The 26,426-nt window shown below is 55.6% G+C and overlaps 1 protein-coding gene across 1 annotated transcript in view; it reads left to right on the top strand.

Annotated features, from left to right (window-relative positions):
• Window positions 1-26,426, top strand: part of PTPRU (protein tyrosine phosphatase receptor type U) — a 78,045-nt gene that overhangs the window by 40,779 nt on the left and 10,840 nt on the right. The window contains exons 15-26 of the mRNA XM_072885207.1: window positions 3,469-3,626; window positions 5,958-6,148; window positions 7,360-7,432; window positions 8,447-8,523; window positions 10,190-10,226; window positions 10,571-10,668; window positions 10,758-10,874; window positions 11,558-11,712; window positions 13,231-13,366; window positions 13,451-13,600; window positions 13,764-13,937; window positions 15,996-16,136. Coding sequence (XP_072741308.1) covers window positions 3,469-3,626; window positions 5,958-6,148; window positions 7,360-7,432; window positions 8,447-8,523; window positions 10,190-10,226; window positions 10,571-10,668; window positions 10,758-10,874; window positions 11,558-11,712; window positions 13,231-13,366; window positions 13,451-13,600; window positions 13,764-13,937; window positions 15,996-16,136 — 1,507 coding nt within the window. The remainder of the gene's footprint in view (window positions 1-3,468; window positions 3,627-5,957; window positions 6,149-7,359; window positions 7,433-8,446; window positions 8,524-10,189; window positions 10,227-10,570; window positions 10,669-10,757; window positions 10,875-11,557; window positions 11,713-13,230; window positions 13,367-13,450; window positions 13,601-13,763; window positions 13,938-15,995; window positions 16,137-26,426) is intronic.

The following is a 26,426-nucleotide window of genomic DNA, read 5'->3' as shown; positions in this document are numbered from 1 at the left end:
CCTCCAGCCCAAAATTACAAAAGTCAGCTTGATCTGCACTGAGATATTGTCTCTGGGCTTCCCCGCTGCCTTGGCCAGCCCGGGGCTGCATCCATCCGCATGAGCGTTGCTGTCTGGGGTCTGTCCGTGCTGGTACCCTACCCCAGGGGTGGATTGATTAGGGATGGGGCCACAAACGATCCCCTTGCATCGAGCCGGCGTTCCTGGAGACAGAGAGGAGGGGAAGGCATTGCACCTTTCCACTGTTGTCCCTCCGCCATGCCTCCAAGACGGTGGGTAAGCGCCCAGCACCTCCCGGCACCGGTGGGAGCAGAGCCCCGGGGGTGCTTGATTCTGGGGTGATGGCCAGAAAAAAACCTCTAACCACAGCTTTTGCCTGGAAAGCGGTGCGGTGTGTCCTGCTGAAATACCTGGGCAGACTCTGGCTCTCGTCCTGGGCTCCAGTTCCTGGAGAGCGCTGGGAGGAGCAGCATCCCCGCTTCCTCCAGGGCTGGGCAGGGCTGCCCGCAGCTGCCTGCTCTGGAGCGTGGGTGCTGGGACCGTCCTGCATCCTCCTGGGCTTGTTTTAATGGGGAACCACTGAGCTTCCAGTGAAATGTAAGCAATCCCTTGCTGAGAGCCTCCAGCTGGCTCTAAATGAGATGCTAAAATTTGGGTGCATGCTGGAGGGGAGGTTTTCCCAGGGGTGCCGGTCCCTGGGGACCCCCAAACTGCTCTCCCACCCCTACGGAGGTCCCTGCTCTCTGGGGAGCCGAGCGCGGCCAGCGTGGATGCGGCTGTGGCCATCACGGCAGGGTGGGAGGGAGGAGGGCAAGGGCTTTTTGGGACACTCATCCCCGGGAGCGCTGGGGATGCGGCTGCTGCTTTTCACTCGGGCGCAGCGCCCTGGAAAGCGGCTTCTTACCTTGTGGGGCTTGAGGCGACGCCAAGCCGGGGGGGCTCTCAAAGCAGGGAGAGAGGACAGCAATTAAACGCCTTCCCCATGCAGGGCTTGGGATGATGGGAGGAAAGTACATTAACAGCCGGGGGGGGGGGGAGAGAAAAATAGCAGGGCACAACCTCAGCCCGTGTAAATCTGCAGATCTCTTTATGGCTTCGTTCTCCCTTAAAGGTTTCTTGCTGATTTACGCCAGCTGGAAAAGCAAGGCTGTGGTAGCATCCCTGCACACTGCGAGGGGTGCAGGACTGGCTCGTGGCTCTCTGCCTGCTGTTGCTCTGGGATGAATCCCATGCGTACGGCATCGGATCTGTCCCTGATGGAGCAAATGCTGGTGGAGCGGAGGTGTTTTCAGGAGTGATGCTGTTGGGACGGCAGGTAGGAAGCCACGAGTGCAGCTGCTGCATTCCCATTGCCCGCGCTGCAGGGCGGGAGGAGGAGGAGGAGCAGCTTTGCTTCAGCATCCCGGGGTGAACCTGTCGAAGGACAAACCAGAGCCACGAATCAGACCTGGTGCCGAGGGCCCTGAATTTGGGGCCGTTGGGAAGCTGGGACGAGCCCATAAATCTCCTCCGGAGCATTTTGCCATCGGAAAAAACACTGAGATGGTGGAATGGAAACGCACCCCCAAATACACTCGCCCCTAATAAATGGTGCACTGGAAACACAATGTCCCGACCCCACCTGCCCCGCTGGGGTTGCCTGGCCCCTAACCGGCTCCCGGGGGGATGCCCTGCGTTTTGGACACGTTTGCGGTTCAGTCTTAAAAATTGTGGAATAACCCCTCGGACAGGGGTGCTACGGACACCCCACCGCTGGTGCGGGGACTGTGGTCGTCCTGAGAGCCAGTGCTTGGGCTCTGCCATCGGGACGCCGGCTCCTGCCCGGAGTAAATAACCTACGGATGCAACAGGGGAGCCAGGTTTCTAAAGAAACGCATTTAATTTGCCGGCAGCCGAGTTGCCCCGTAATCCCCCTTCCCTACGCCGGAGAAAAGCTGCTTATGCAATTTCTGCTGTTCTCTTTGTTTACATGCTTGACAGGAGGAACTACTATTCTTATTCCTATTACCCGTAAGTAATTGTCATTCTCTCCCTCCTTCGCCCTTCCTCCCGGCCGCCTCCCTTGCTCTGCTGCTTCAAGTCCTTTTCTCTGCCGAGTACATTTTAAGGGCCTCTTTGGCTCGGGGAAAATAATGCCGCCGAGCTCATTAGAGACCGAAGGCAGCGTAAAGCGGAAGGGTCAGCAACTCCGGGTTGAATTCTGGATTTTGGCAGCATCGTGCAGTGTCCCGGCCCCACCAAGACGCTGTCGTGGGCTCAGATCTCCTGTTCCCCCTTCCCCTGGTTTAATCCCTGCTCTGGCTTCTTGGGAGCCTGATGCTGCCTGTCGGAAACAGTCAGTTTTTTTCTTAAATGTCTTGAATTTGGGGTGTGAGGTTCTGTCCCAGTGAGAGCTCCTGGGCTTTCCCAGCATCTTCGTTAGGTGCTAACAGGGACCTTGCATGGGGGGGAAAAGCCTCCCTGGCGAGTGCTGAGCGTGTGTGCAGTCAGGGGGTCCAGCCTGTCCCTTGGGGGGATGGATTTGACCCCCCAGCATGGTTTTAGAATCATAGAATGGTTTGGGTTGGAAGGGACCTTTAAAGGTCCTCTAGTCCAAGCCCCCTGCCATGGGCAGGGACATCTTCAACAAGATCAGGTTGCTCAGAGCCCCGTCCAGCCTGGCCTTGAATGTTGCCAGGGATGGGATCTACCACCTCTCTGGGCAACCTGGGCCAGTGTTTCACCACCCTCAAAGTAAAAAATCCCATCCTTAGATCTAGTCTGAATCTACCCTCTTTCACTTTAAAACCATTCCCCCTTGTCCTATCGCTGCAGGCCCTATTCAAGAGTCTCTCCCCGTCTCCCTAATAAGACCCTTCAAGTATCGAAAGGCAGCAATAAGGTCTCCCCGGAGCCTTCTCTTCTCCAGGCTGAACAACCCCAACTCTCAGCCTTTCCTCACAGGAGAGGTGTTCCTTCCCTCTGGTTATTTTTGTGGCCCTCCTCTGGACCCGCTCCAGCAGGTCCATGTCTGTCTTCTACTTCTTGCACTTGTGCAGCGCAGCGATGCACGTGGCGTGTTGGATGGTCCACGTTGCAGCGAGGTGGCGTGGGGTGATGGGTGGGTAACGCCTGGAGAAACGGGGCTGGAGGAGAGCTGGGGCTGCCCTGTGCAATGCCAGCTGGCCGAGGAGAGCCTTCGTTGTCCAAGGAGCGTTCCCAGTTGTTCCAGACGTGGAGCATTTTGGGGAGGGGACATTGAGGATGAGCAGCTGGAGTTGCTGCAGCTGGCGAGGGATGATCCACGTGGGCTGTGACCGGCTTGGGGCACCGGAATACCAAAGCGTGGTGACTGCTGGGGGAAATAATCCATCCTGCTCCCTGAAATAGTCCGAGCCCGGTAGCTTTGGGGGGGATCTTACAGCACCGTCGGGTCAGCCCTGCTTGCATGTCCTTCTTCCCCCTCCTGACCTTTTCATGCCCCTGCAGAAAACCCGTCAACATGACCAAAGCGACCATTAACTACCGCCACGAGAAGACGCACATGATGAGTGCCATCGACAGGAGCTTCACCGACCAGAGCACGCTGCAGGAGGATGAGCGCTTGGGGCTCTCCTTCATGGACACCCACAACTACAGCAACCGAGGTAAGGACAGGGAACCGCAGCATCCCCCCCGCTGCCATCCAGCCACAACAAGGGTCCCCAATAATCCCTAAATATCCCAGAAACAGCTGAAATATTTATCCAACACTCAATAGCGTGTATTGCATCCATTTTAGCCTGATGCGTGTGGCACGTTGCAGGCTTTTCCATGCCCTGTGTGAACCTCCGAGGGCATTGATCTAATCTGCGTCTGTAGTAGCTTTTATTATCATCTGGGTTTTGCTGAAGGAAAAACACTTATGGGTGGCTTGAGCCGGGTCTCTGCATCTCGACCTCTCGAAGGGGAGATCTGAGCTGGTGGCTGGGTGGGTTGAGGCCATTTGTGGGCTCAAACGCTGGCTGCAGCCCCCTGAAGCTGGGTGAACCCCAGCTCTTTGCCTTACGCTGAGGCTGAAAGCTTTGCACCAGCCTTCACCCAGCACACCCGTGTGGCTTCGCCCAGTGGTGTTCTGCGCAGCCCTGGGCTTTGGAGGGTTAAGGAGCCACCACGTTCACATCGGAGGGAGACTGATAATTTAACACCCACTGGAGTATGCATCTCTGTGCTGATTTAGTTGTAAAATAACTCGTTGGATGCCCCAGTTTCAACCATATGCTAATAACATCTGTTACAGTAACTTCAAGATGCTGCTTACCCACAGCTCTTCTCCACCGGCTGCGGGATTAATACGCTTCCCGGCATTGTCTCGCGGATAATAGAAGCCCAGAGGGCAAACTTTTCCTCCTCTTAGTGCATCTAGCTAGGTGTATTATTTTTTGGTTGCTGTCCTTGCAATGCTCAAAGGCTGGTGGGTCTCTGAGGGGGCTGAGCTGAGGCTGCTGGTCCTCGTTTTCTTTTGGGAAGGGGGCTGAGGGGCCGGATCCTGCTCCCACCCGCTTGCTTGCTCTGCTGCTGGCTGCTCCTCATCCCTCTGCTTGGTAGAGGGTGGAGGAGGAGATGTGAGGAGCTTGGGCTCTCTGCCACAGCTGGGGACAGCCTCCGCTGCGGCCACCCCCTGCCTATAAGCATCGTTAACTAATGAAGGTAAATGAACGGGCTGCTCCAGGACTGGCTGGGGGCTGTTCCCCACCATGCCTCAGTTTCCTTGCATTTAAAATCACTAATAGTTCTCATGGGAACCTGGGCGGGTCCTCAGTGTGTGGCTGTGTGGAGCTGTTGGCACCTTGCAAACGCCTGCAATTAATTTCTCATTAAACCCAGCGGCCGGTGTGCCCGTCAGCCGTGCCGCGGGGCGCAGCGTGGCCCTCCCGCGCTGTCCTGTGGGTTCAGCCATGTGTTGGCAGCCTGCAAGGGAGATGTTTCTGGTTGCAGAGGCTGGAGCATGGTCTCCTTGGGGGCTGTGATGCCCGATGGAGACCCTGCTCCATGCATGTGCTTGCACCCGAGTTGCACCCGCACCGCACCCATGCTGCACGGGCAGCCAGGAGGTGCAGGCAGGGGGTGAGGGGCTGCTCCTTGCATTCAAGCAGACCAAAAAATAAAAGCCTGGGTGCTTTTGCGAGCGAGGTGGCAAGGGCGGTTTTTAGGGGTGGTGTTAGGGGAAACCGCAGCCAGGATGCACCGTCTTGCAAAGCTGCTTCCTAGCAGCACGTGGACGGTGTTGCAGGCTGGGCGCTGCAGGATCCGTGCCTGCCGCTGCAGGATCCGTGCCTGCTGCATCTCTTGGCAGCAGTGGAGAGCGTCGGGTTTTGCGCAAACCCAGATTTCAGGATCCGGTGTGGGACCTTGCCCTGATAAACGCAGGCGACGTCTTAGTCTGGCTCTGTTGGTAATTACACGGCAAAGGCATAAACCAGGTAAATACTGCATAAACTCCCCCATTAAACAGCAGCAAGCTCCATTTGTGTCAGCACTAGGAATAAGGTGCCGGTATCTAGCAGTGAGGGAAATTAAGTGTTAAGCTGAGCCGGAGACTTTGGCAACGCGATTTTTCAAGTCAGGACTTTGTGTGAATATTTGGGCACGTAGCTCTTACTCGTCTGGATGGGAGTTAATTGCTTCAATCCACAGGAAATAAGCTTATTAACCCCCTTAAGGTCTTGCCCACTGATTTCGAAGAGATCTGCTGTGGTCCTAAAAGGCTGTAATGGGCGTTTTTGGCTTTGTGGTGTAGGAAGACCTGCAGAGAGCATGGCGGGGGGGGTCTGGACCACTTGTGGCCCCCGGAGAGAGACCGGCTGCAGCACCAGCATCTCCCGGGGATGTTTCCAGGTGCCTTCTTGTCCCTCCTCTGTGGGTGCGAGGAGGTGATGGGGATGCGGTCCAAGGCTTTGCTCCCCTGACGGCTCCCGGTTCTCCCTCCCCTTCTGCAGGCGACCAGCGCAGCAGCGTGGTCAACGAGTCCAGCAGCTTGCTGGGGGGCTCCCCCCGCCGCCAGTGTGGCCGCAAAGGGTCCCCGTATCACACCGGGCAGCTCCATCCCGCCGTGCGGGTGGCAGATCTCCTCCAGCATATCAACCAGATGAAGACGGCAGAAGGCTACGGCTTCAAGCAGGAGTATGAGGTGAGAGCATCTTGTGCTGGTGTCTCAGGGAGGGTGGGAGGTAGGATGGACAAGGTGGCATGGGCAGGACCTGTGTGCAAGGAGAAGATGCTCCAGACCTGGAGCTGCAGTGCTCTGGAGAGCAGAAGCCGGAGCTCACAGCTCTCTGGACAGGCATCGTCAGCACGCAGGGTGTCCCTGGGTCTGGATCAAATCTCTGGTCCTGGCAGCACAGGATTTAATTCTCAGCTTGAACAGGTTCCCGAGATGAGCCAAATCAGCTCTGCCAGCCAGCCCGCACCTCTCCTGTCTGCAGTGCGTCATCCCACCTCTCCTGCAAGGGCTGGGGATGCTTCTCCCTTTCTCAGGTCCTTCTGGGCACCACGATGTCACGTTCTGCTCTCCAACACGCTCGTCCTGTGATAAGCATGGCTATAGCCTAAGGACAAGCAAATCCTCTACAATCTGGCAGCTCCCAAGATGGTGAAGACCCCAGGGAGAGGACATGGGAGAGTGCGATCCCAGAGGGAGGGAAGCCCTTCCCAAGGGTCGTTGGCCGCATCGTGCCCATCCCACCTCGTTGGGCTGGAGCACTTGTAATGGAGCGTGTTATTCCACGCGCCTCTGCCGCAGCGCACCCAGCGGGGTTGATTTCCCGACTCCTTGGTGTCCCACAGGTCTGGTGATTGAAATTTCCCAGTGAAATTACTGTTTAATGCTTAGTTGTTTCAAGTGCAGGAGCCTTTTTTCCCCCCCTTTCATGTATTGGACAAACCAGGGCTTGCTATAATCATTAGTGCTCCTTGAAAAGCTGCTGTATGTTCTTGGAACTAGTCATTTGAAAGCACTCAGATATTATGGGAGGGGAGAAAACATGTAATTTCCTTCCACTTTCCTCCTCTTACGCCAATCTATGAATGTTACTGTTATTACACACAAACCTATTCTGTGCTGGGGAGAGAAAGGGACTGGGGAGGTTTAGAAAAAAAACCACAACCAACCCTGGAAAAAAACCAGGCAATCTATAATTTGCTGGAAAATGGGGCATTTTGTGGATGCAACAGAAGCGTGTAGCTGGCAGAGCGTGCTATGGAAATGGAGCTGGGGCTGCGGGACCTGGCTGCTGGGGTGGAGGGACCACCCTGTCTGCCCCGCTCCCCGGGAAGGTTGCGGGGCTGGGGGGGACCCCACAGTCCTGCCCTCGGGTCGTGACAGCCGTCCCTTCCTTCCAGAGTTTCTTTGAAGGCTGGGATGCTTCGAAGAAGAAAGACAAGACCAAAGGGAGACAGGATCACGTGTCGACATGTGAGTGCCTTCAGCAAAGGCTTAGATACCCTGAACAGCTTGAAAAACCTTCTAAAAGGCTTTGGGGGCTTTTTTTGGTAGGTGTGTGGCCCATGGTAAGGAATAAACTGGTGGGGTTTGGTTGGTCAAGGGTAGCAGAAGGGTCCTTGCTCAGTGCAGAGTTCCCAGCCTGAGAGCTCCTGTTGGGCATTGGACACTGGAGTAAATAGGAGGGCTGGAGCTGGATAACTCTTGAGGATGGGACATCTTGGGGTGATGATAACATCACCATGATATTCTGGATGGTGCTGGAAGGCCCCAGGTAACCTGGGGTGTGTTTTCTTGTATGGACTTAGGAGAAACTGCAGTCCTGCCCCAGGGAGCTTCTGGTGTGGACGTGCAGGATGAGACAAAGGGGTTAAACGATGAGTTTTTAGGACAGAATACTGGAGAAGGGCTTGACCCTGTAGGAGAGAAGATGCTCCTCACCAGCTCCCTCCGTAGTCAGCGTGGCACAGCCACCTCGCTCCATGCTGCATCTCCAGTGACGTTCCTGCAGGGCTGGAGGCACCAAGCCTGGCCCTCCAGAAGCTCTGGTGCTCTCACCTCCCACATGCTTTGCTCCGCAGCTTCATCCCTTCCCCTCCAGCATTGTCCAGGGCTCCAGGTGGAAACCAAAGGTTGGGCAGAGCTCTCCGCTCGCCTCTCTGGGCTCTGGGCCATCCTGGTGCCCTGCCGGGGCGGACGGCAGGGTACTGGTGGGTGTACCCTGTCTTTGGCAGGACTGGGCAGAGCTCAGGGAGGTACTGTGCTGAAAGCTGCTCCCCCATGTCCCTGCTGGTCTAAGCCACCATCTCTGGAAAGACCTCCACCAGCTTGTATTTATTGCCCCTGAATACAACCCACCTGCCTGCGTTTTGCAGATTCCTGGTGCAAAACGATTGCAAAGGGTGCCCTGGGACCCGGCGGGGTGACGTGGCATCCCCGTGCTCATCCCCCTGCGTGCTGATGGTCCCTTCTCCCCTTGCTTTCCAGACGACCGTCACCGAGTGAAGCTGCACCCGCTGCTGGGCGATCCCAACTCCGACTACATCAATGCCAACTACATCGATGTAAGTGGGGACGGTGCCTCTCTCTGTCGGGGGTCTGGGCTGGGACAGGAGCTTCCCGTGGACCCCGTGGCCTGTCAGGGTCTGTCCAGCAGCGTTTGGAGGAGCTTAGACAGCCCGGGATGGGCTAATCTGTGCATCCCTGAGACACGCAGTGAAGAGCCTGCCTGATTTATTTATGTTCATCAGCAATTTCTGCTTGCTGCCTCTCTCCCTTCTCTGCTCCGCTCTATCCCTCCTTCCTCATTCCCTCTCTCCTCCCCTTTTCCATCCTCTCTTCTCCCCTCGCCTGCTCTCGCGGCCATGGATCTCCCTCCTCCCTGGGCGGAGGATGCAGATGCTGAGTGGGCCAAGGGACCAGCTGGGGGCTCGCACCGGGATACCCCCGATCCTGTCGGTGCATGTGAGTCTGGGCAGAGCTCGGCCCTGCTGTCCCCTGAGAGTGATGTCCCCCTTCGCCTCCAGCGATGCCGAGACCAGGGAAGGTGCAGGAAGGCTCCCTCAGGCACAGGGCTTGAGCATCTCCTGGAAGCAGCAGCAAGTCCCGCTCTTCCCTCCTTTCTAGAGGATATCATCTGGCAATGGTGGCCTGATGCCACCGTGATAGGTTCCTTGTGCCTGAGCAGCATCCCCGTGCCTGTCCCCTGTCCCCGTGTGTCCTTTCTCCCCTGTGGCTCTCCGTGACCTGCTCCAGGGCTAGTGCTCTAACCTGTCTCTTGAGCTGTGCCTCACTAATGTCTCTGCCTCTGATCTTTTTCTCTCAAACTTGTGTCCCAACGGGATCCTTAAGATTCGGATTAACCGAGAAGTAAGTAGATGGTTCCCCTCTGCTCCCATCTCCTCCCAGGCGTCGTACTGGGCAGTGTGGTGTTAAATAGCATCTGGGAGAGGCAGGCTGAGAAAAGGTGTGGATAAACTTCGGTACGGCCCAGGGAAGGGGAAAGTGAGGTCTCTGTGGCACGTCCTCCCCGGGGTGATGGAGAGCAGGGCCGTGTGCTTGGAGGAGGGGTTGGATTCATCCCACAAAAATCCCCCGTGAAAGGACCTGTGGTGGATGGAGAAGCTGCCGTCACCTCCACACGTGTGACGTGGTTGAACTCTGCTGGACCCATGGCCGAGGGGTGGGACACTGGGTCCCCGGTCCCTTTAGCAGTGGCCTCACTGGAACGTGCTGGCACATGCCTGTTAAGAGTTGGGAATGGCCCCGTAAGCGGCTGGGATGAAGGAAGGGAGTGGGGCCGTCGCTCAGCGCCATGCGGCCGCTGTGGGATGGGTTATCATTAATGGTGCTCTCATGGCAGCGTCGCCGTGCTCGGCAGCGATGCCGGCAGGAGCTGAGGTCGAGCTGGTGGACCCCGGGATGTCCGCGGGGTGCTGCTGGGGATTTTGGTGCAGAACAGGGATGAGGGTTGGGTGTTACATGAGGCTTTCATGGGATGTGGAAGGTGCACCCTGCCAGGACAGAGCGCACCGGGTGCCGGGTGGCTGCTGAACCTCCTCCTCCTGCAGTGGTGGGTAGCACCACACCGGTGGCCAGGACCTGGCCCGGCAGACACAGGGAGTTGCTACCAGTTGGGTGACTGGGAAATGTTTTACGGGGCTGTGCCCCCGCTCTCAGGTGTCCCAGTGTCCCCCTAACTTGGGACTGACGTCTCTGCTTCCCTTGCAGGGCTACCACAGGTCCAACCACTTCATAGCCACACAAGGTGAGCTGCCTCCTCCCCCTGCCCTCTCGGCCAGCGGTTCAGCAGCTCCTGATTTAGCAGCCGGGTTTTGTCCCTGGTGGGATTTAACCTTGCACCGGCAAGAAGGGGGAGGGAATGGGCCGATTCAGGGCCAAATGGGGCGGTAGCAATGCGGAGCAGCTCCCGCCCTTCCTGCCGCCCCACAGCACCGTGCGTCCCTGGGGGAAAAAGGGTGCTTAAAATGCTGCGGGGGCGTTAGTGCCGCAGAGGCAAGAGGGGAAACGCGGTGGCATTGTGGCGCTGCCATGGCCGGGCTCTGCTGGCACTGCCCGTCCATGCCCGGTGGCCTTTCCTCCATCCCGCAGGGCCCAAGCAGGAGATGGTGTACGACTTCTGGCGCATGGTGTGGCAGGAGCACTGCTCCAGCATCGTGATGATAACCAAGCTGGTGGAGGTGGGCCGGGTAAGGACCCCATCCCATCCCTCTGGGCTCCGGCTCTGCCAGAAGCCTCCTTCCCAGAGGCAAAACCCCATCCTCTCCTCTCCTTGCAGGTGAAATGTTCCAAATACTGGCCGGATGACTCCGAGATGTACGGGGACATCAAGATCACGCTGGTGAAGTCGGAGACGTTGGCTGAGTACGCCGTCCGCACCTTTGCTCTCGAAAGGGTACGGTGCCGTTCCTGCCAGCTGTGACCTGCCCAACCCCGCTCCCTCAGGCAGAGAACCGACCACCTTGGGCATCTCTAACCATCGCTAGATTTTCATTTACCAATACCCTATTTATTTACCCCAACATGAGGTTTCACCCCTGATTGAGGTGCAGCCTCTGAGCCCTGGGGATGCTGGTGGCTTCTTCCTTTGCCTTTTCCCTGGCTCTGCGTCCTCTGCCGGGGTGAGCGGCTCAGCCCTGCTTTGGTTTTGGCAGTGAGGGAGTATTTAATTTCCGTGTGAGCACCATGTAATTGCAACGGGGCTGAAGGATGATTTTTCTCCTCCGGGCTGGAGTGTGGGTTTACGTGGCCATTACTCTCCAGCGTGGTACCTGGGGATGGAGCTGGTGCGATTTACCCCTTAATCTACAGGAATGTGAAATTACTGTCTAGTTACAGGGCAGGTAGCAAAGATGCTTGTGGAATTAGACCTGTGGCTGCTGTCACCTCCTCTTCCTCCTTGGCTGGTTTTTAGCCCTCTTGCAGCCAAGGAGGAGGGAGCTGTGAGGCTGGTCAAAGCAGCCGACCGCTGTGTGGTCCATCTGAGCTGGCAAAATCATGGATTCCCAAGAAAATTAGGTGTTTGGGTGGCTTTGCCCTCCCCGTGCACCCTCACTCCATCTCACCCTTCCCTTGCAGCGGGGCTACTCGGCCCGGCATGAGGTGAAGCAGTTCCACTTCATGTCGTGGCCCGAGCACGGTGTCCCCTACCACGCCACGGGGCTGCTGGCCTTCATCCGCAGGGTGAAGGCATCCACGCCGCCCGACGCCGGCCCCATCGTCATCCACTGTAGGTATGTGTGTGGCCGTGGGGCAGAGCCGGCTGTGGGGTGCATCCCCCTCCAGGGTGGGGTTTGGTGGGGTGTGGATGGCCCCGACGGGAGAGAGCACTGGGGTGGGTGCTCATTCTCTGGCTCCGAATGATGCTAAAAGCTCTGAATGATGCTAAAATATTCATCAGGGAAATACAAAATGTATAAATTGGGTTCGTAACAAGGAAAGGCTGAGGCAGGGAAGGCACCGGAGCTGATGGCGTGAGGTTGGATGTCCCTCTACGATGGCACCCAGCTGTAAAATGTCACCACTGGGCTGGGTGGCAGCAGGGATGGGGGCTGCGGGTGGTCCAGGGGGGGCAAGCAGGGAGCAGCGCTTTTTTGGGGGCTGCCCCAGCATCCGTTACTGATGACACAGCTCTGTCCCTGGGGGAAAGGGTGGCACAGGGGGACGGGCAGCTCGACCGCTGTTGACGGTCAGGACGTTGGGTCTGGCTGAAGGGAGAGGCAGGGAGGGGACAGCAGGACAGCCCCGTTCCCAGGGTTACCCGCAGGGCTGTCCCCACGGGGCTCAGCCACCGGGACACCGGAGCTGGGAGGACACCGGTGGCACGTCTGAGCAGGAGCAGTGGCTTTCTGTCCCCTGAGCAGGCATCCCCACACGACGGGTTAATGGCTTTTCCTCCGCTGGGCAAACGAGGAGCTGATGAGTGGGAGGGATTTTTTTTTTTTTATTTGCTATCTCCCTGTCAATTGCCTCATCAGTATTCATTCACCGGCAACAGTGAGTGTGATTAGTGCCCATAGCCTGTAATCACTGATAATCACGACGAATGATTCATCAGCCCCAGAAATTAGTATTTCACTGGAAAAGACTTTGTAGGAAAGGGGCGGGGGGAGCGGTTGTGTTCCCGACGCGCCGCGGAGGGGGTCGCCGCATCAGTAGGTCTTTTGCTGCGAGTACAAGCGCACCAGGATTTGGGATATCGCCGCTGCTGGGTCGTCTGGCTCCGGATATCCTGCTGGGCTCGGCCTTAACCCGAGGGTCCCCCCGGCTGGTACCTCTGCGCTGGGGGTACCTCCCTGCGCTCTCCGGGCTCGTGCTGAGCATCCTTCTCTCCTGCTGCCTGCGTCGGCCCTTTTGGGATGGGGTCCCAGAGGACTGTCGGCACTCAGATGGTTTAGCTGCTGGTTTTGTTGCAAAAAGCCTATGTTTTCCTGTCTTAAATGAAAAATGAACCTTAGATGTGGGTGCTCACCCTCCCACCTGCTATCTGACCATGTTGCAGCCCCCGGGTCGCTGTAACAGTGTGTTTGGGCGGGTGGTGGGGAGGGTGGTTTAAGGCAAAACTGGGGTTATGGAGGCGTTGCAAGGCAGCTCTGCCTGGACCCCGGCTGCCCCCGTATCCGTGGGCAGGGGCTGTCTGTTGAGCCCTTGCCCGCACAGACCTTGCTCTGTGCCCGCTGGCATCTCGGGCTGTGTGCGGATGCTGTGCAGACTGGGAATGTGTTTGCTGTGTTTTCCCCCTCCATCCCTAGTGCCGGCACGGGCAGAACCGGCTGCTACATCGTCCTGGACGTTATGTTGGACATGGCCGAGTGCGAGGGCGTTGTGGACATCTACAACTGCGTGAAGACCCTGTGCTCGCGGAGGATCAACATGATACAGACGGAGGTGAGCGGGTGCTGGGGACACGCGGGGTGCTGTCACCAGCAGGTTGCAGAGGCTCAGCCCTCTCCCCTTTCCTCCCCCTGAAAGGAGCAGTACGTCTTCATTCATGACGCCATCCTGGAAGCCTGCCTGTGCGGGGAGACCAGCATCCCTGCCAGCGAGTTCAAGCCCACCTACAAGGAGATGGTGAGGATAGAGCCGCAGAGCAACTCCTCGCAGCTGCGGGAGGAGTTCCAGGTGAGCGGCCCCAAACCCCCTGCATCCCCCCTGCAACACCCCCTTGCTCCTCACCCTCCTGGTGCTCACCACCCCTGGGACCTCGGCTCTGAGGAGCAGCAGGCAGGGGTTTTGGCCCCGGTGCAGGCAGGAAGGGGGCTAAGGGGAGCACGTGTCCTCGCAGACCCTGAACTCAGTGACTCCCCACCTGGACGTGGAGGAGTGCAGCATCGCCCTCCTGCCCCGCAACCGGGAGAGGAACCGCAGCATGGACGTCCTGCCGCCCGACCGATGCCTTCCCTTCCTCATCTCCGTGGATGGAGACAGCAACAACTACATCAACGCGGCCTTAACTGATGTGAGCGTGCTGCAGGGAGGGAAGGGGCTGGTTTGGGTTGTCTCGGGCAGCTTTTCACAGCAAAACCTTGCTCGGTTTGAATTTATGGCCTCGTTTTGCATAAGGGCACAAAGGCACGTGGCAGCTGTGTGCAGGGGGAGGAGGGGCTGGGACCGGTGTAGTGAGGTCCTTCAACTCTTCTTTTCTGTAGCAGCATCTTGCTTGTCTTGAAAGAGCTTTGCGGCTGCTCTCACAAGCCGCACACAAAGGGTCTTCATTTATTTCGTCGCAAAATGGAGCGCAGGAGGGAGAGGAAGCGTTGGGAGGGGTTGGTAGCACCGAGCCCCGCCATGTGCTGCCAGCACCCTGCTGTGCATCCTCCTGCCCATCCTCCCGGTGCAATTCAGGGGGCTCTGAGCTGCTCCCAAAGCCACCGTGCATCCCCCCGGTGCAGTCAGAAAGGACGCCCGTGATGGCAAAGCTATTTCCTACCTGCTGATGACTGCAAAGCAGAGCAGAGAGGAGGATGGAGGCTCCGAGCCCGCACCGAGTGATGGATCATTTATCACCAAAACCACTTTCCTCTCCTTGAAACAAGCTGGGGTGCTTTGCACGGGCAGCGCTGAGCCCCGCCGCATCCCTGGCACCTTCCCCAAACCCTCCTGGTCACAGCTCAGCACCGACACCAGGCTGAGCCCTGTTTTTTTCACCCCATGGGTGATTTATCTTTGTGCAGATCTCCTCTCCCTGTCACCTGCACTCGCAGCCAAAAGCGGTTTGTGAAGCGGAGGTGGCTGCTGCGGCTGGGGAGCAGCACCCGTTGGGCTGCGGGCTTTGGCTACCGTGGAATGGGAGCTTTGTCTTCAGCTTGCTTGATGTTTGCATATCTGTTTTATTTTTATACACCACTGAGCCTCCCTTAATCTCTGCTACAGGGTAAGAGAATAGAAATTTCTTTACAGACAGAAAAAGCCCTTTGGATGAGATTCTCGCTGAAGGGATAAAACCCATTTCCCTCTTTGGGGGGGGAAAAAAAAAAAGCTCATTTTCTTTAAGTGCCAAAGCGGTTTGCTTAGTCCGTCCCTCTGTCAGATGAGATTGGTCTGTGCTGCCCATCACCGGTGCCGAGCGGTGCCGGTGCCGGTGGCAGGCTGGTGGAGCCGCGCTCTGCTCTGCACCAGCTGCCGTCATTTACACCGGAGCCAAAGGGTTGCGGGTGCCAAGGGAAGCCTGGTCACCACTCGCTGAAATCCCCCTCGCCCCGCTGCTCTCATCGCCCTCCTCGAGGGCAGAAGGTGGCTGCTGTCCCCCGGACAGGGCAGGAGGAAAGGTTTGATAAGGGCATTTCCAGGAGCTACGTGGGGAGGTTTTGCAGCAGCCAGGGGACTCTCTGTTAGCGGAGAGCTGTGCTAAGTCGCAGGATCGGAACATTTTCTGCTCTGTTCCTGTATCTGAAGAGGCTTGAGGTAAAGTGTGTTAATTTAAAAATCTGATTATTGCAGTGCTGAGCCGGGCCATGGGCTCCTCATCCTATGGCAAGCAGGCATCGGGATGACCAAGGGGACAAATCTTGTTAAAAGCATGAACGAGAAGTACAGTCATCGAGAGGTCTTTCATTCGGGTTTTCTTTCCTCCCTGAAAAGACCATTGACCCCGTTGTCTCTTTGCTGCTCTCGGTGCCTGGGGGTGATGCTGTGGGTGATGCTTTCACTCAGGACCAGGGTGCAGAGCTGAGGGCTGGGGTTGTCTGGCAGCCACAGGTTCTGCTTGGCTCAAAGGTGACATCTTTTCCCTAATTATTTGTGCGAAACACCCTTCCCTGTGAGAGCCAAAAGCAGAAGGTGGGTGCTTTCATCCCCACCAAGGGCAGGGAGCACTTCGACCTGTTTTTATAGCATCCCCCCAGGTCATGGAGGGACTGAGGCCACGCCAGGGAGGCCAGCTCTGCCCAACCATGGAGAAGATGGCTTTGGTGGCACTCATCTTCTGGTTGCACTGTTTTTTTGGGGTGCAACAGCAGTGGCTTCAGTGCCGCCGCCACGTGCTCATCTTAACGGTGCTCATCTTCCCTCTCTGCAGAGCTACACCAAGAGCGCTGCCTTCATCGTCACCCTGCACCCGCTGCAGAACACCACCACCGACTTCTGGCGGCTGGTGTACGACTACGGCTGCACCTCCATCGTCATGCTCAACCAGCTCAACCAGTCCAACTCCGCCTGGGTGAGTGCTGCCTCCCCGGGGACTGTGCTGGCCCCGCAGGTGGCTCTGTCCTGCTCCGTCCCCACCGCCTTGGAAGTGTTGCAGCCCCTGCCTTGCTCGCTCGGCTCCCTCTCCTCTGCAAGGGGAGACGGGACTGGCTGCAGCACTCGGGATTTATCTGCTGTAAGCACAGGGCTGGCCAGCTGGAGCCAAAGATACGTGGCAGCAGCAAACCAGCCTGGATTCCTTGCGTTGGTGGTGCTTTACTGTACCATAATCTTTGTGGATGCCCCAGGGAGATACAAGGTTAACGACAAGTATAGCCTTGTTATAAAGAACTGGTTTTTGTCCTCGTTTTACAAAGGGGAAACTGAGGCACGGGGGATTTCACACATTCATCTTCCAAGGGCACCGGTGTGGCTTGTGAATGCCACTTTACAAATCAGCCTGTTGCAAAGTGGCTGTCCCATGGGTTTTATGCTGTGATGGGATGTGCAGATCTGCTGAACTGGAGGGGAGGTGTCCTGTCACCCGTGGAGAGGGGACAGAAGCCGGGGAGCAGGGGGCCATGCTCAGCCTTACCTCGCTTTGCTCTCCTGGTGCTCCGCTCCCCAGGGGGATGCCTGGAGCGCTCCTGCCACCGCCGGAGTGAATGTAGAAGTCCGCTGCAGGTCTGTAATGTTAATTCAATGAGGAAACTTACTGGATTTTTACATAAAATTAGCGTTATAGATGGATGTGTGGAGAAGACTTCATTAGCTGGCTTATTTTTTGAGTTAAGATCAGATACTCGATGTAAATGACCCAAAACGGCAGTTGTACCGTTTGTTGCAAGGATGCAGATGGATGTGGCACCGGTACCGAGCGGTGTGTAGATGGGCTGGTATTTATTTATATATATAAATATGCTGGACCCGTGCAGAGCTGTGGAGCTCACCCACGCGTCCCTCCACGCTGAGCTAATGCTATGTGCTCCAAAGGACCTTCGCATGGGGTGACATTAAGCAGACCCTGAGCATCGAGGGATGTCCTGGGGGGGATCTCTTGCCCTGCGGAGGTTTGCCGGGAGAGGTGGCAGAGCTGGCCCCAAAGAGCTTCCCATCTTGTATGCTCGCTCAGAGGAGTCGCTCTTAGATCAAGTTCACGATTAACGAAGCGATCTGCCCATGGACACGCTGAAATGAGCAGGTTTGTGTGACCAGTATCGTTGGAGAGGCCCCTTCCAGCACCAGCAGCTGGGACTGTTTCGACTGCCTAGAGCTTGACGATGGTGATGAAAGGATCGAGTGTTTATGCGTAAGACTCAGGGGAAAGGCCAACAAGGCAGATATCATGTTGGGTGTCTGTTACAGACCACCCAACCAGGATGAAGGGATAGATGAAATATTCTATAACCAGCTAGGAGAAGTCTCACGATTGTTAGCCCTTGTTCTCATGGGGGAACTTCAACTTATTTGGAAATACAATCCAGCAGAGAGGAGACAGTCCAGGAGGTTCCTGGGGTGTGTGGAAGGTAAGTTCCTGACACCGCTGGTGAGTGACCCAACTAGGGAAGGTGCCTGCTGGACCTGTTGTTTGTGAACAGAGAAGGACTTGTGGGTGACGTGACGGTTGGAGGACGTCTTGGGCACAGCGATCACGAAATGATAGAGTTTTCGATTCTCAGAGAAGTAAGGAGGGAGCTCAGCAGAACTGCTGCCTTGGGCTTCCCGAGGGCAGACTTTGGCCTGTTTAGGAGACTGGTTGAGAGAGTCCCTTGGGAGGCAGTCCTGAGGGGCAAAGGAGGCCAGGGAGGCTGGACGTTCTTCAGGTAGGAAATCTTCAGGGCGCGGGAGCAGGCTGTCCACATGTGCCGAAAGACGAGCCAGCGGGGAAGACGACCGGCCTGGCTGAACAGAGAGCTTTGGCTGGAACTCAGGAAAAAAAGGAGAGTTTATGACCTTTGGAAGAAGGGGCAGGTGACTCAGGAGGACTACAAGGATGTCGTGAGGTTATGCAGGGAGAAAATTAGAAGGGCAAAAGCCCAACTAGAACTTAATCTCTCTACTGTGGTAAAAGACAATAAAAAATGTATCTATGAACACATTAACTACAAAAGGAGGGCTAAGGAGAATCTCCATCCTTTATTGGATGTGGGGGGAAAAAGTAGTGACCAAGAGTGAGGAAAAGGCTGAGGTACTTAATGCCGCCTTTGCCTCAGTCTTTAATAGTAAGACCAGTTGTTCTCTGGATACCCAGTCCCCGAGCTGGAAGACAGGGACGGGGAGCAGAATGAAGCCCCCATAATCCAAGGGGAGATGGTTAGTGACCTGCTACACCACTTAGACACACACACAAGTCTGTGGAGCTGGATGGGATCCACCCAAGGGTACTGAGCGAGCTGGCAGAAGTGCTCACCAAGCCGTTTTCCATCCTTTACCAGCAGTCCTGGCTAACTGGGGAGGTCCCAGTTGACTGGGGATTAGCAAATGTGATGCCCATCTACAAGAAGGGCTGGAAGGAGGATCCAGGGAACTACAGGCCTGTCAGTCTGACCTCAGGGCTGGCGAAGGTTATGGAGCAGATCATCCTGAGTGCCATCACATGGCACGTACAGGACAACCAGGTGATCAGGCCCAGTCAGCACGGGTTTATGAAAGGCAGGTCCTGCTTGACCAACCTGATCTCCTTCTATGACAAGGTGACCCGCTTAAGGGACGAGGGAAGGGCCGTGGATGTTGTCTACCTAGACTTCAGTAAAGCCTTTGACACGGTTTCCCACAGCATTCTCCTGGAGAAACTGGCTGCTCATGGCTTGGACGGGTGTATTCTTCGCTGGGTAAAAAACTGGCTGGATGGCCGGGCCCAAAGAGTGGTGGTGAATGGCGGCTGGTCACCAGCGGTGTTCCCCAGGGCTTTGTGTTGGGGCCAGTCCTGTTTAATATCTTTATCAATGATCTGGACGAGGGGATCGAGTGCACCCTCAGTCAGTTTGCAGATGACACCAAGCTGGGTAGGAGTGTTGATCTGCTGAGGGTAGGAAGGCTCTATGGAGCTGGAGCGTGTCCAGAGAAGAGAAATGAAGCTGGTGAAGGGTCTAAAGAACAAGTCCTATGAGGAGCGGCTGAGGGACCTGGGGTTGTTCAGCCTGGAGAGAAGGAGGCTGAGGGGAGACCTCATCACTCTCTACAACTGCCTGAAAGGAGGGTGTAGAGACGTGGGGTCGGTCTCTTCTCCCAGGTAACAAGTGATAGGACGAGAGGAAATGGCCTCAAGTTGCGCCAGGGGAGGTTTAGACTGGATATTAGGAAAAATGTCTTAACCGAAAGGGCTGTCAAGCACTGGAACAGGCTGCCCAGGGAAGTGGTGGAGTCCCCATCCCTGGGGGTATTTAAAAGCCGTGTAGACGTGGTGCTCAGGGACATGGTGTAGTGGTGGGCTTGGCAGTGCTGGTTAACGGTTGGACTCGATGATCTTAAGGGTCTTTTCCAACCTAAATGAGCCCATGATTCTGTGACGATCAGTGCAATAGCTGGACTGTGGCTGAGGGTCTTGCTGGAGAGGGTGGGGGAAGGAAAGGTCCATCTCGCCATTGCTGTCTATTGAAGAGGTTTTTTTGATGGCACACTCCTCTCAGGAAAAAATGTTTATGCAGACACCCCCCCATATGTGTGTATTTATTTATAAATCATATGTATGTTCTCCTGTACTAATATATTAGGTACCCTCTCAGACATACACAGGCAGTAGAAATTTTAAAAAGTAGGCAATAAAGATGAACAATATTTGCAAACTTGTTTTTATTTTACTCTATTAATGGTACAACCCCCTTTTTGCTCTTGCTAAAAAAATGCCATTAAAAATAACAATCTTTTATAGTGAGGGCTCTGTGATTGCCTACGCTTCATTAGTTTTGAAGATCTTGGTTGAGCACTTTGCGATACAGCCATCCGAAGGGCTGGTTTGTTTTGATCCAGCTTATTTTGATACTTGGTATTAATGACGGCCGGTGCTGAAAAGAATTCCTCACGCAGATGTGTAGATGCAAGTGGAAGAAGTGTGTCGTCAGCTGCGCTTACTAAACCCTGGTGCTTGTTTTTCAGTCCCTCCACTGCTTAGGCAAAGGGGTTTCTTGGCTGGTGCAGGTCCATCTTCCCCGGTGCCAGCCCGTTGTGCGTGCAAACTAACAGGAAGGTGTTGCGTTTTGGGGGTTTTAGCAAATGCTGTCTCCGTAGCACGAGTTTCTTTCAAAAAGCAGTTCCTTTCTCACGCGTCGTTCCGAGGGCACCTTCACCTTGAAGGGGCACCTTAAGCGTGTTTATTTTTTGGACAACATCTGCTAATAACACACTGCTGACAGCAGCTGCTCATCAGCAAGTTTGAAACACTTGGGTTTTTGTAAAATGAAACTCCTTTAAGTTCGACAGCTCTTTTATGCCCTTTGCCGCAAGGCAAGCAGCCAATCTCCGTGTGGTACGAGAGATTTTCATGGTTGCTCCCCGTCTCATTCCAACGTATTGTAAAGAAGTCATTTACTGTTGAGAATATACCATCTCTGTATGAGAAAATATAACGCAAAGGAAAGTGAATCAAGTTCAAGTATTTCCCTCCCGCATCCCGATGGATTGTCTTGCACACCCCACTTTGGAGACCGCGGGCTTAGCAAACCCAAGTGAGGAATGATCTGGGTGTCTTCTGCTGGAGACCCTGTTACAGGCCCCGAAGTCTTCAGCGCCGGGTTCGGTGCAAGTGACATCCCCCTCTCTGGATTAGCGTTTTTAACGTCCGTGACTTCACGGGGGATGTTTCCGCCTGGGAACCTTGCTGGAGCTGGTGCTCCCACTTTGATCTGCTTCTCGATGGCTTTGTGCAGACCTGGAGAGCTCTCAGGTGCTGTTGAAGATCTCTGATTTCCGTAACCCAAGCCACCAATTCAGCAATACCTATTTTGAAGTCATTGGGACGAGGCACGAGATGAAATACATTTGTCTGCTGCTTCCCGGTGCCAGTTGAGTTGGCCGTTGTCCTCTTCCCCTGGCCTATGGATGCTTAACTGGGGACGTGGGATCACACGCTCAGCTCTCGTACCTCGGGACCTAATTTAGGGAAGCTTTTTGCGATCGGACTGTGCTGTCTAGCACTGCATGTTTACTGGTGAACCTATGAACTCGTGGTCTGATTTCTCATGAGCACTGTGATGTTTTTGCAGAAATGGCTGTTAAGGGTGGAGCGTCCTCCACAGCTGGCGTTACAGGTCTGCTCTCACCAAAAAACCAAAATTCCCCGATTCCCCGTTCCGTGGGAAGGAATGGGATCATGAAGTAGCATTTTGTTTAAATGCTCTGCTTAAAGCCTCTTCTCTAAAGGAAGCCTTAGTAAATGCTGATGGGAGAGGTTCTTCCTCCGGCAAGTCCAACGTGTGAGTCCTGTGGGACAGACGTCCCGCTCTGCCAGCTGCAACGCTGTGCTTGTCCCCAGATGTGATGTAGGATGGGCAGGAGAAGCCCACGTCTGCTCCCTGCAGCCCCGCTGCCCCGGCCCCTGCTCTGAGCTGGGGGAGGAAGGGGCATGGGCTCCCCAAGGGCTACGAGGGACCGGTTTGGTTGGAGTGGCCGTGGGTGCTGGTGCAGCTCCTGGATTAGCCCCAGGTTGGCCTTTTGCTGGGTTTCACTGAGCGCAGCTCCGGTGCCTGGGGCCTTTGGCTTTCGCGGGCTGGAGCCAAACCCTTCGTGTCTCTGAAGGCAACCCCCGGCCGGGTGTCGAGACGGTGACTGTGAGAGTGTAGAGACAGGACAAGAGAACTTGCAAAGATTTATTCTTGAGAACGACAAACAATGAATTATCACTTATTCCTATACTAACGTAGTTCTACCTCTGGGACGCTTGCTTGCTGCCCAAGATCTCTGCTATTTCTGGTCCAGCCCCCGCTGGGCTCCAACCCTGTTGCTGGCAGCTGCAGTGTCTGGTCCGCAGGTGCAGGTTGGGCAGTGGCGGTCGGGTTGGAGCTTGGCCCTGCGGTGGCCCTGGCATGGGAAGGGCAGAAGCTGCTGCCAGTAAGGCCATCGCTAGCCACGGAGCGCAGAAGGGAGGCAGGGCAGCCCCGGGGACCTGCCTAGCAGCTAAATTTGGCTGCCCAGATGGAAGCGCGGGGAGTCCCGTGGCTGGCGTGAAGGGACCGTTTGGGGCGTGCGGCGTGACGCGGCGTGGTGAAGCCGTGGGTGGAGCAGGAGCTGCCTCCTGGGTGCCGGCGGGGCCGTGGCTGCAGTGCCGTTTTGGTGGGGATGGACCGGCACTGCCCGTCTGGGCGGCTGTGTCAGCCCGTGGCTCGGGCGGTGTGGAGCTGGTGGTCGCAGGTGTCTGGGTGTCGTTCTCGTCCTCTGCATCTCCTACGGCCGGCCGAGCCTCAGGTCGTCTTCTTCTCGGGTGGTCTTCCTTCGACTGGGCGCCCAGTGGGGATGGAGCTGGGGCTCTCTTTCTTTCACCAGCACTTTGAGTAACCATCCGGAGGAGGTTGGGGTAATCCCTCTTAAAGAAGGGGTTGTAGTAGAAGAGCAGCTGCAAAAGGCAAAGGAGAGGAGTTACTTGCCATGATTGCAAGGAGGAGAAAGAAGAGATACTGAGCTAAGCATCTGCATCAGCAAAGACAAACATGGGCGTTAAAAAGGACTCTCCGGGGCATTTCAGACCTCAAGATTTGGCTGAATAAAATGTTAGGATAGGGTTTTGTTAAGTAAGAACCACCCTTGTGTTTTTGGCATTTGGGAGCAGAGAAGCGTAGGATTTTCAAAAGCCTAAAAACTGACGGAGAAACCCAAAGACCACTTGTTTTCAGCTACCTCAGCGTGGAATGGACATGTCGGGAATAATGCGATGCTGACGTGTATCTTGTCAGCGTTAAGCAGCTGCCACAAGAAGATTTAATGTTTTGGTGCAGCCAGATAGAGAGCAAGCACAAAAAAAGCATGATACAATGGGACTATCTTTCCGTTTCACAGATTCAAGGTAAGCAGAAATGACCACAATCTATTTTGTCAGCATTTCTGCTCCTCCGAAATCCTGCGTCGAGGATTCCTGAAAATGACCCGCGAGACAAAATCAGGCCGTTTGCTCTCATCCCCATGCGTGCTCCCTGCCTCGTAAGGGCTTACTTTAGCTGAACGTGAACCTCTTCTCCTGAACGTCCCGAGGGTTCTTTTGTGTGCGGAGGAAGCCACGTACCTTGCCCAGAGCAGGACCTGCTGCTGCTACGGCTTGCAGCTCCTCGACGGAGGCCGATATGAGAGAATCCCCTTCCATTTTGCAGAATCCATGGAGGTTAAGCTGGAGAATGAAGCTTCTCATGGACTCAGTTTCAAAGATCTTCAGGGGTCCCCTCCTCCCCAGCACTTCCGTTCTGAAGAGTTTTTCTGCGATCACGACGCAGTTTCCATCGTCGCCCCACCAGATGGACTGGAAGCGATGGCTGCCGACGATCTTCCAGAGCTTCTGGAGGAAGGAGCGGGCTGAAGACTGGTTGGTGTTGGCAGAGATCTCCTCCCAGAAATGGTAGCGCATGATGGGGACCCAGGATTCATCAGGCAAACCTTGAAAGGCGTTTTCTTCTGCGAGAGGTCCAGTGACAGCACCCCAAGATGTTCCCCTATCACCTTCTGCACGGTCAGGAGAAGTTGAAGCCTCCCACCAGTCTGGCTCCTCCAGGTCCAAAGCCCAGGATGTCCCTGGTGATGGTGGCTCCATTTTAATGACTTTCTTCACCACTTGACTGCAACTTCCAGCCCTGGCCCTTTCCCCAACCAGCCAGGCTTGGTCCTGCTGGTCAGAAGGATGAAGGGCCATGGTGCCAGCTGCCTGGGAAGTTCTCCAATGTCACGGTGACGCCTGTGTTGCATCACAGTGACATCACAGCGTGGCGCCCATCTCCTGGCAACAGGAAGCGGAAGACAGAAGAAATTGCTGAAAAGCCCTGATTTCTTTTCATGGGGAGAGCTGTTCTGAGCCAAGAAGTGAATCCAAGTGTATTTGCATTTGGTGTGTCCTGCTAGGGCAGCGCTGCGTCCCATTGCCCCTGGGAGTTGGTCGCCAGGGAGGGATGGGGAAGGCTGCAGCGTTGGGCATCAAAGTGCCCCAGACCTGAAGTTTTCCCTTGGGCACCTTCCCCCCGTGCAGAAATGCCCGTACCCTCTGCTACGGAATAGCCCCCGCTCTGTGAGTTCAGGAGCGCGGCTTCTGTCATGGCTGTCCACGTACCCAGGTGACGCTCTCAGCTTTCAGCAGGCTCTCCGTGCTGCTCCCTAGAATGAGGTCTAAGTGAAACGCCACGTAAATATATTTTGCAAATGAAATAAACTGGTGCTCTGCACCTCACTCCTTTCTTGGGTTGGGTTCCTCTGCTTTTCTTTGCGATAGAACCTTCAGAACCCAAACCAGGGACCTCAGTGATGTTCTCTCAACCCTTTGTCAAGCTATCAACCCGGTCCTCTGAGTCAGAGGAGCACGACTGCGGGAAGAGTGCCTTTCCATTTGTGGACAGTGAAACTGTGAGGGACCAGTTGCATCAGCTGAATGTTCCCAAGTCCATGGGGTCTGATGGGCTTCATCCCAGAGTACTTGATGAGCTGGTGGATGTTACGGCAGGACCCCTCTTGATCATCTACCAAAGGTCTTGGGAGTCTGGGGAGGTCCCTCCTGATTGGAAGCTGGCCAATGTTATTCCCATCATCAAGAAGGGTGTGAGGGAAGACCCAGGAAACTACAGAGCTGTTAGTCTGACCTCAGGACCTGGAAAAATGATGGAGATCATCATTCTGGGTGCTGTTGAAAGGCATTTAAAGAATAATGCAATCTTCAGGCACAGTCAAGATGGGTTCCCCAAGGGAAAGTCCTGTTTAATTAATGTGGTATCCTTCTATGATAAGGTCACTCACCTGGTGGATGGAGAGAAGGCGGTGGATTTTCGGGATTTCAGGAAGGCTTTTGATGTTGTCCCTCACAGCATCCTTCTGGACAAGTTGTCCAACTGTGAGATGGGCAGGTACAGGGTGCGCTGGGTGAAGAACTGGCTGGAGAGCAGGGCTGAAAGGGTTGTAGTGAATGGGACTACATCTGGCTGGGGACCGGTCACCAGCGGTGTTCCTCAGGGCTCAGTCCTGGGGCTGGTTCTGTTCAGTGTTTGTATCAATGATCTGGATGCAGGAGTTGAATGCACCACTAGCAAGGTTGCTGATGATACCCAATGGGAGGTGCTGTTGAGTCTCTTGAGGGACGAGAGGCCTGGCAGGGGGATCTAGATAGACTGGAGCCTTGGGCAATCATCAATGGCATGAAATGGAACAAGAGTAAATGCCGGATTCTGCACCTGGGGGGAGTAACGCTGGGCACAAGGATAAATTGGGAGAGGAGTGGCTGGAGAGCACTTAATTTTCTTTAATAGTGAACCTTTAGAACCAAAACCAGGAAACTTGGTGATGTTCTGTCAACCTTTAAAATTCCACCCTCTGGAGGACTGTGTGGTTTTTTTCGGTAAAGGAAAGGTTTGATTTAGCTCCTGTAGGAATCGGCGCTTCTTTTCCCAGTAGCTCATACGAGTACCTTACTAACGGTGTTGGCTTTACTGAAGTCCATCATGCGAACGTGACCGTATGAAAACAGGAATGAGGACAAAGGCTCTAGCTGTGGTCTGTGGCCCATGAGATGGTGAGCAGCCGTTCATGGACTTCTCAGGAGATGCTCTGAGCAGAGCCATGAAGGGTGTTTTCAACTGAAAATGTGAAAAGCGAGTTCTTGTGGTGGCTGTTGCCTCTCTGTGCCTCTGCGAGCCCAGAGCAGAGGGTGGTGGTGCAGACCCAGCACCCATGGGTGGCTCTGTCCTGGGTGGGCAGGCTCTCTGGTCCCGGTGTGAGGACGGGGCTGGGCACCTTGCCGCATCGAGCCGTGGCTGGCAGCGGCGGCTGCCCCGAGCCTTGCGGGCTTTGCTCCCGATGGGATGGACCTGCCTGGCTTCCCGCTGTGTGCAGAGAGGTGTTGAAGCCTGGAGGTTGGAAGGGCTTTGCCTGCAAGCGTGGCTGCGGAGGAGAGCAGCTACGTAGCCCGAGTAGCGGGCAGGTCCAGCTAGAGGAGGGTGACTGATGCTCCTGTGTGCATTTTTCACCTTGATTCACATTTACTTTCACATGTGCTGAGATACCTGCTGGGGACCCAGTGCCCCTTCGAAAGCCCAGCGCTGGAGCAGTGCCACCGCCTTTCTGTTCCGTCACTGTGAGCATCCAGCACTTCCCGTCTGCAGCACGAACACCGGCTCTCAGCTGAACCCAGCTGCAGTGGACCATGGCAGGG

Source organism: Ciconia boyciana, chromosome 21, assembly GCF_034638445.1.
Source record: "Ciconia boyciana chromosome 21, ASM3463844v1, whole genome shotgun sequence".
Classification (NCBI taxonomy): domain Eukaryota; kingdom Metazoa; phylum Chordata; class Aves; order Ciconiiformes; family Ciconiidae; genus Ciconia; species Ciconia boyciana.
The sequence above is the reverse complement of the archived record's forward strand: the minus strand, read 5'-3'. Positions and strand labels throughout refer to the sequence as shown.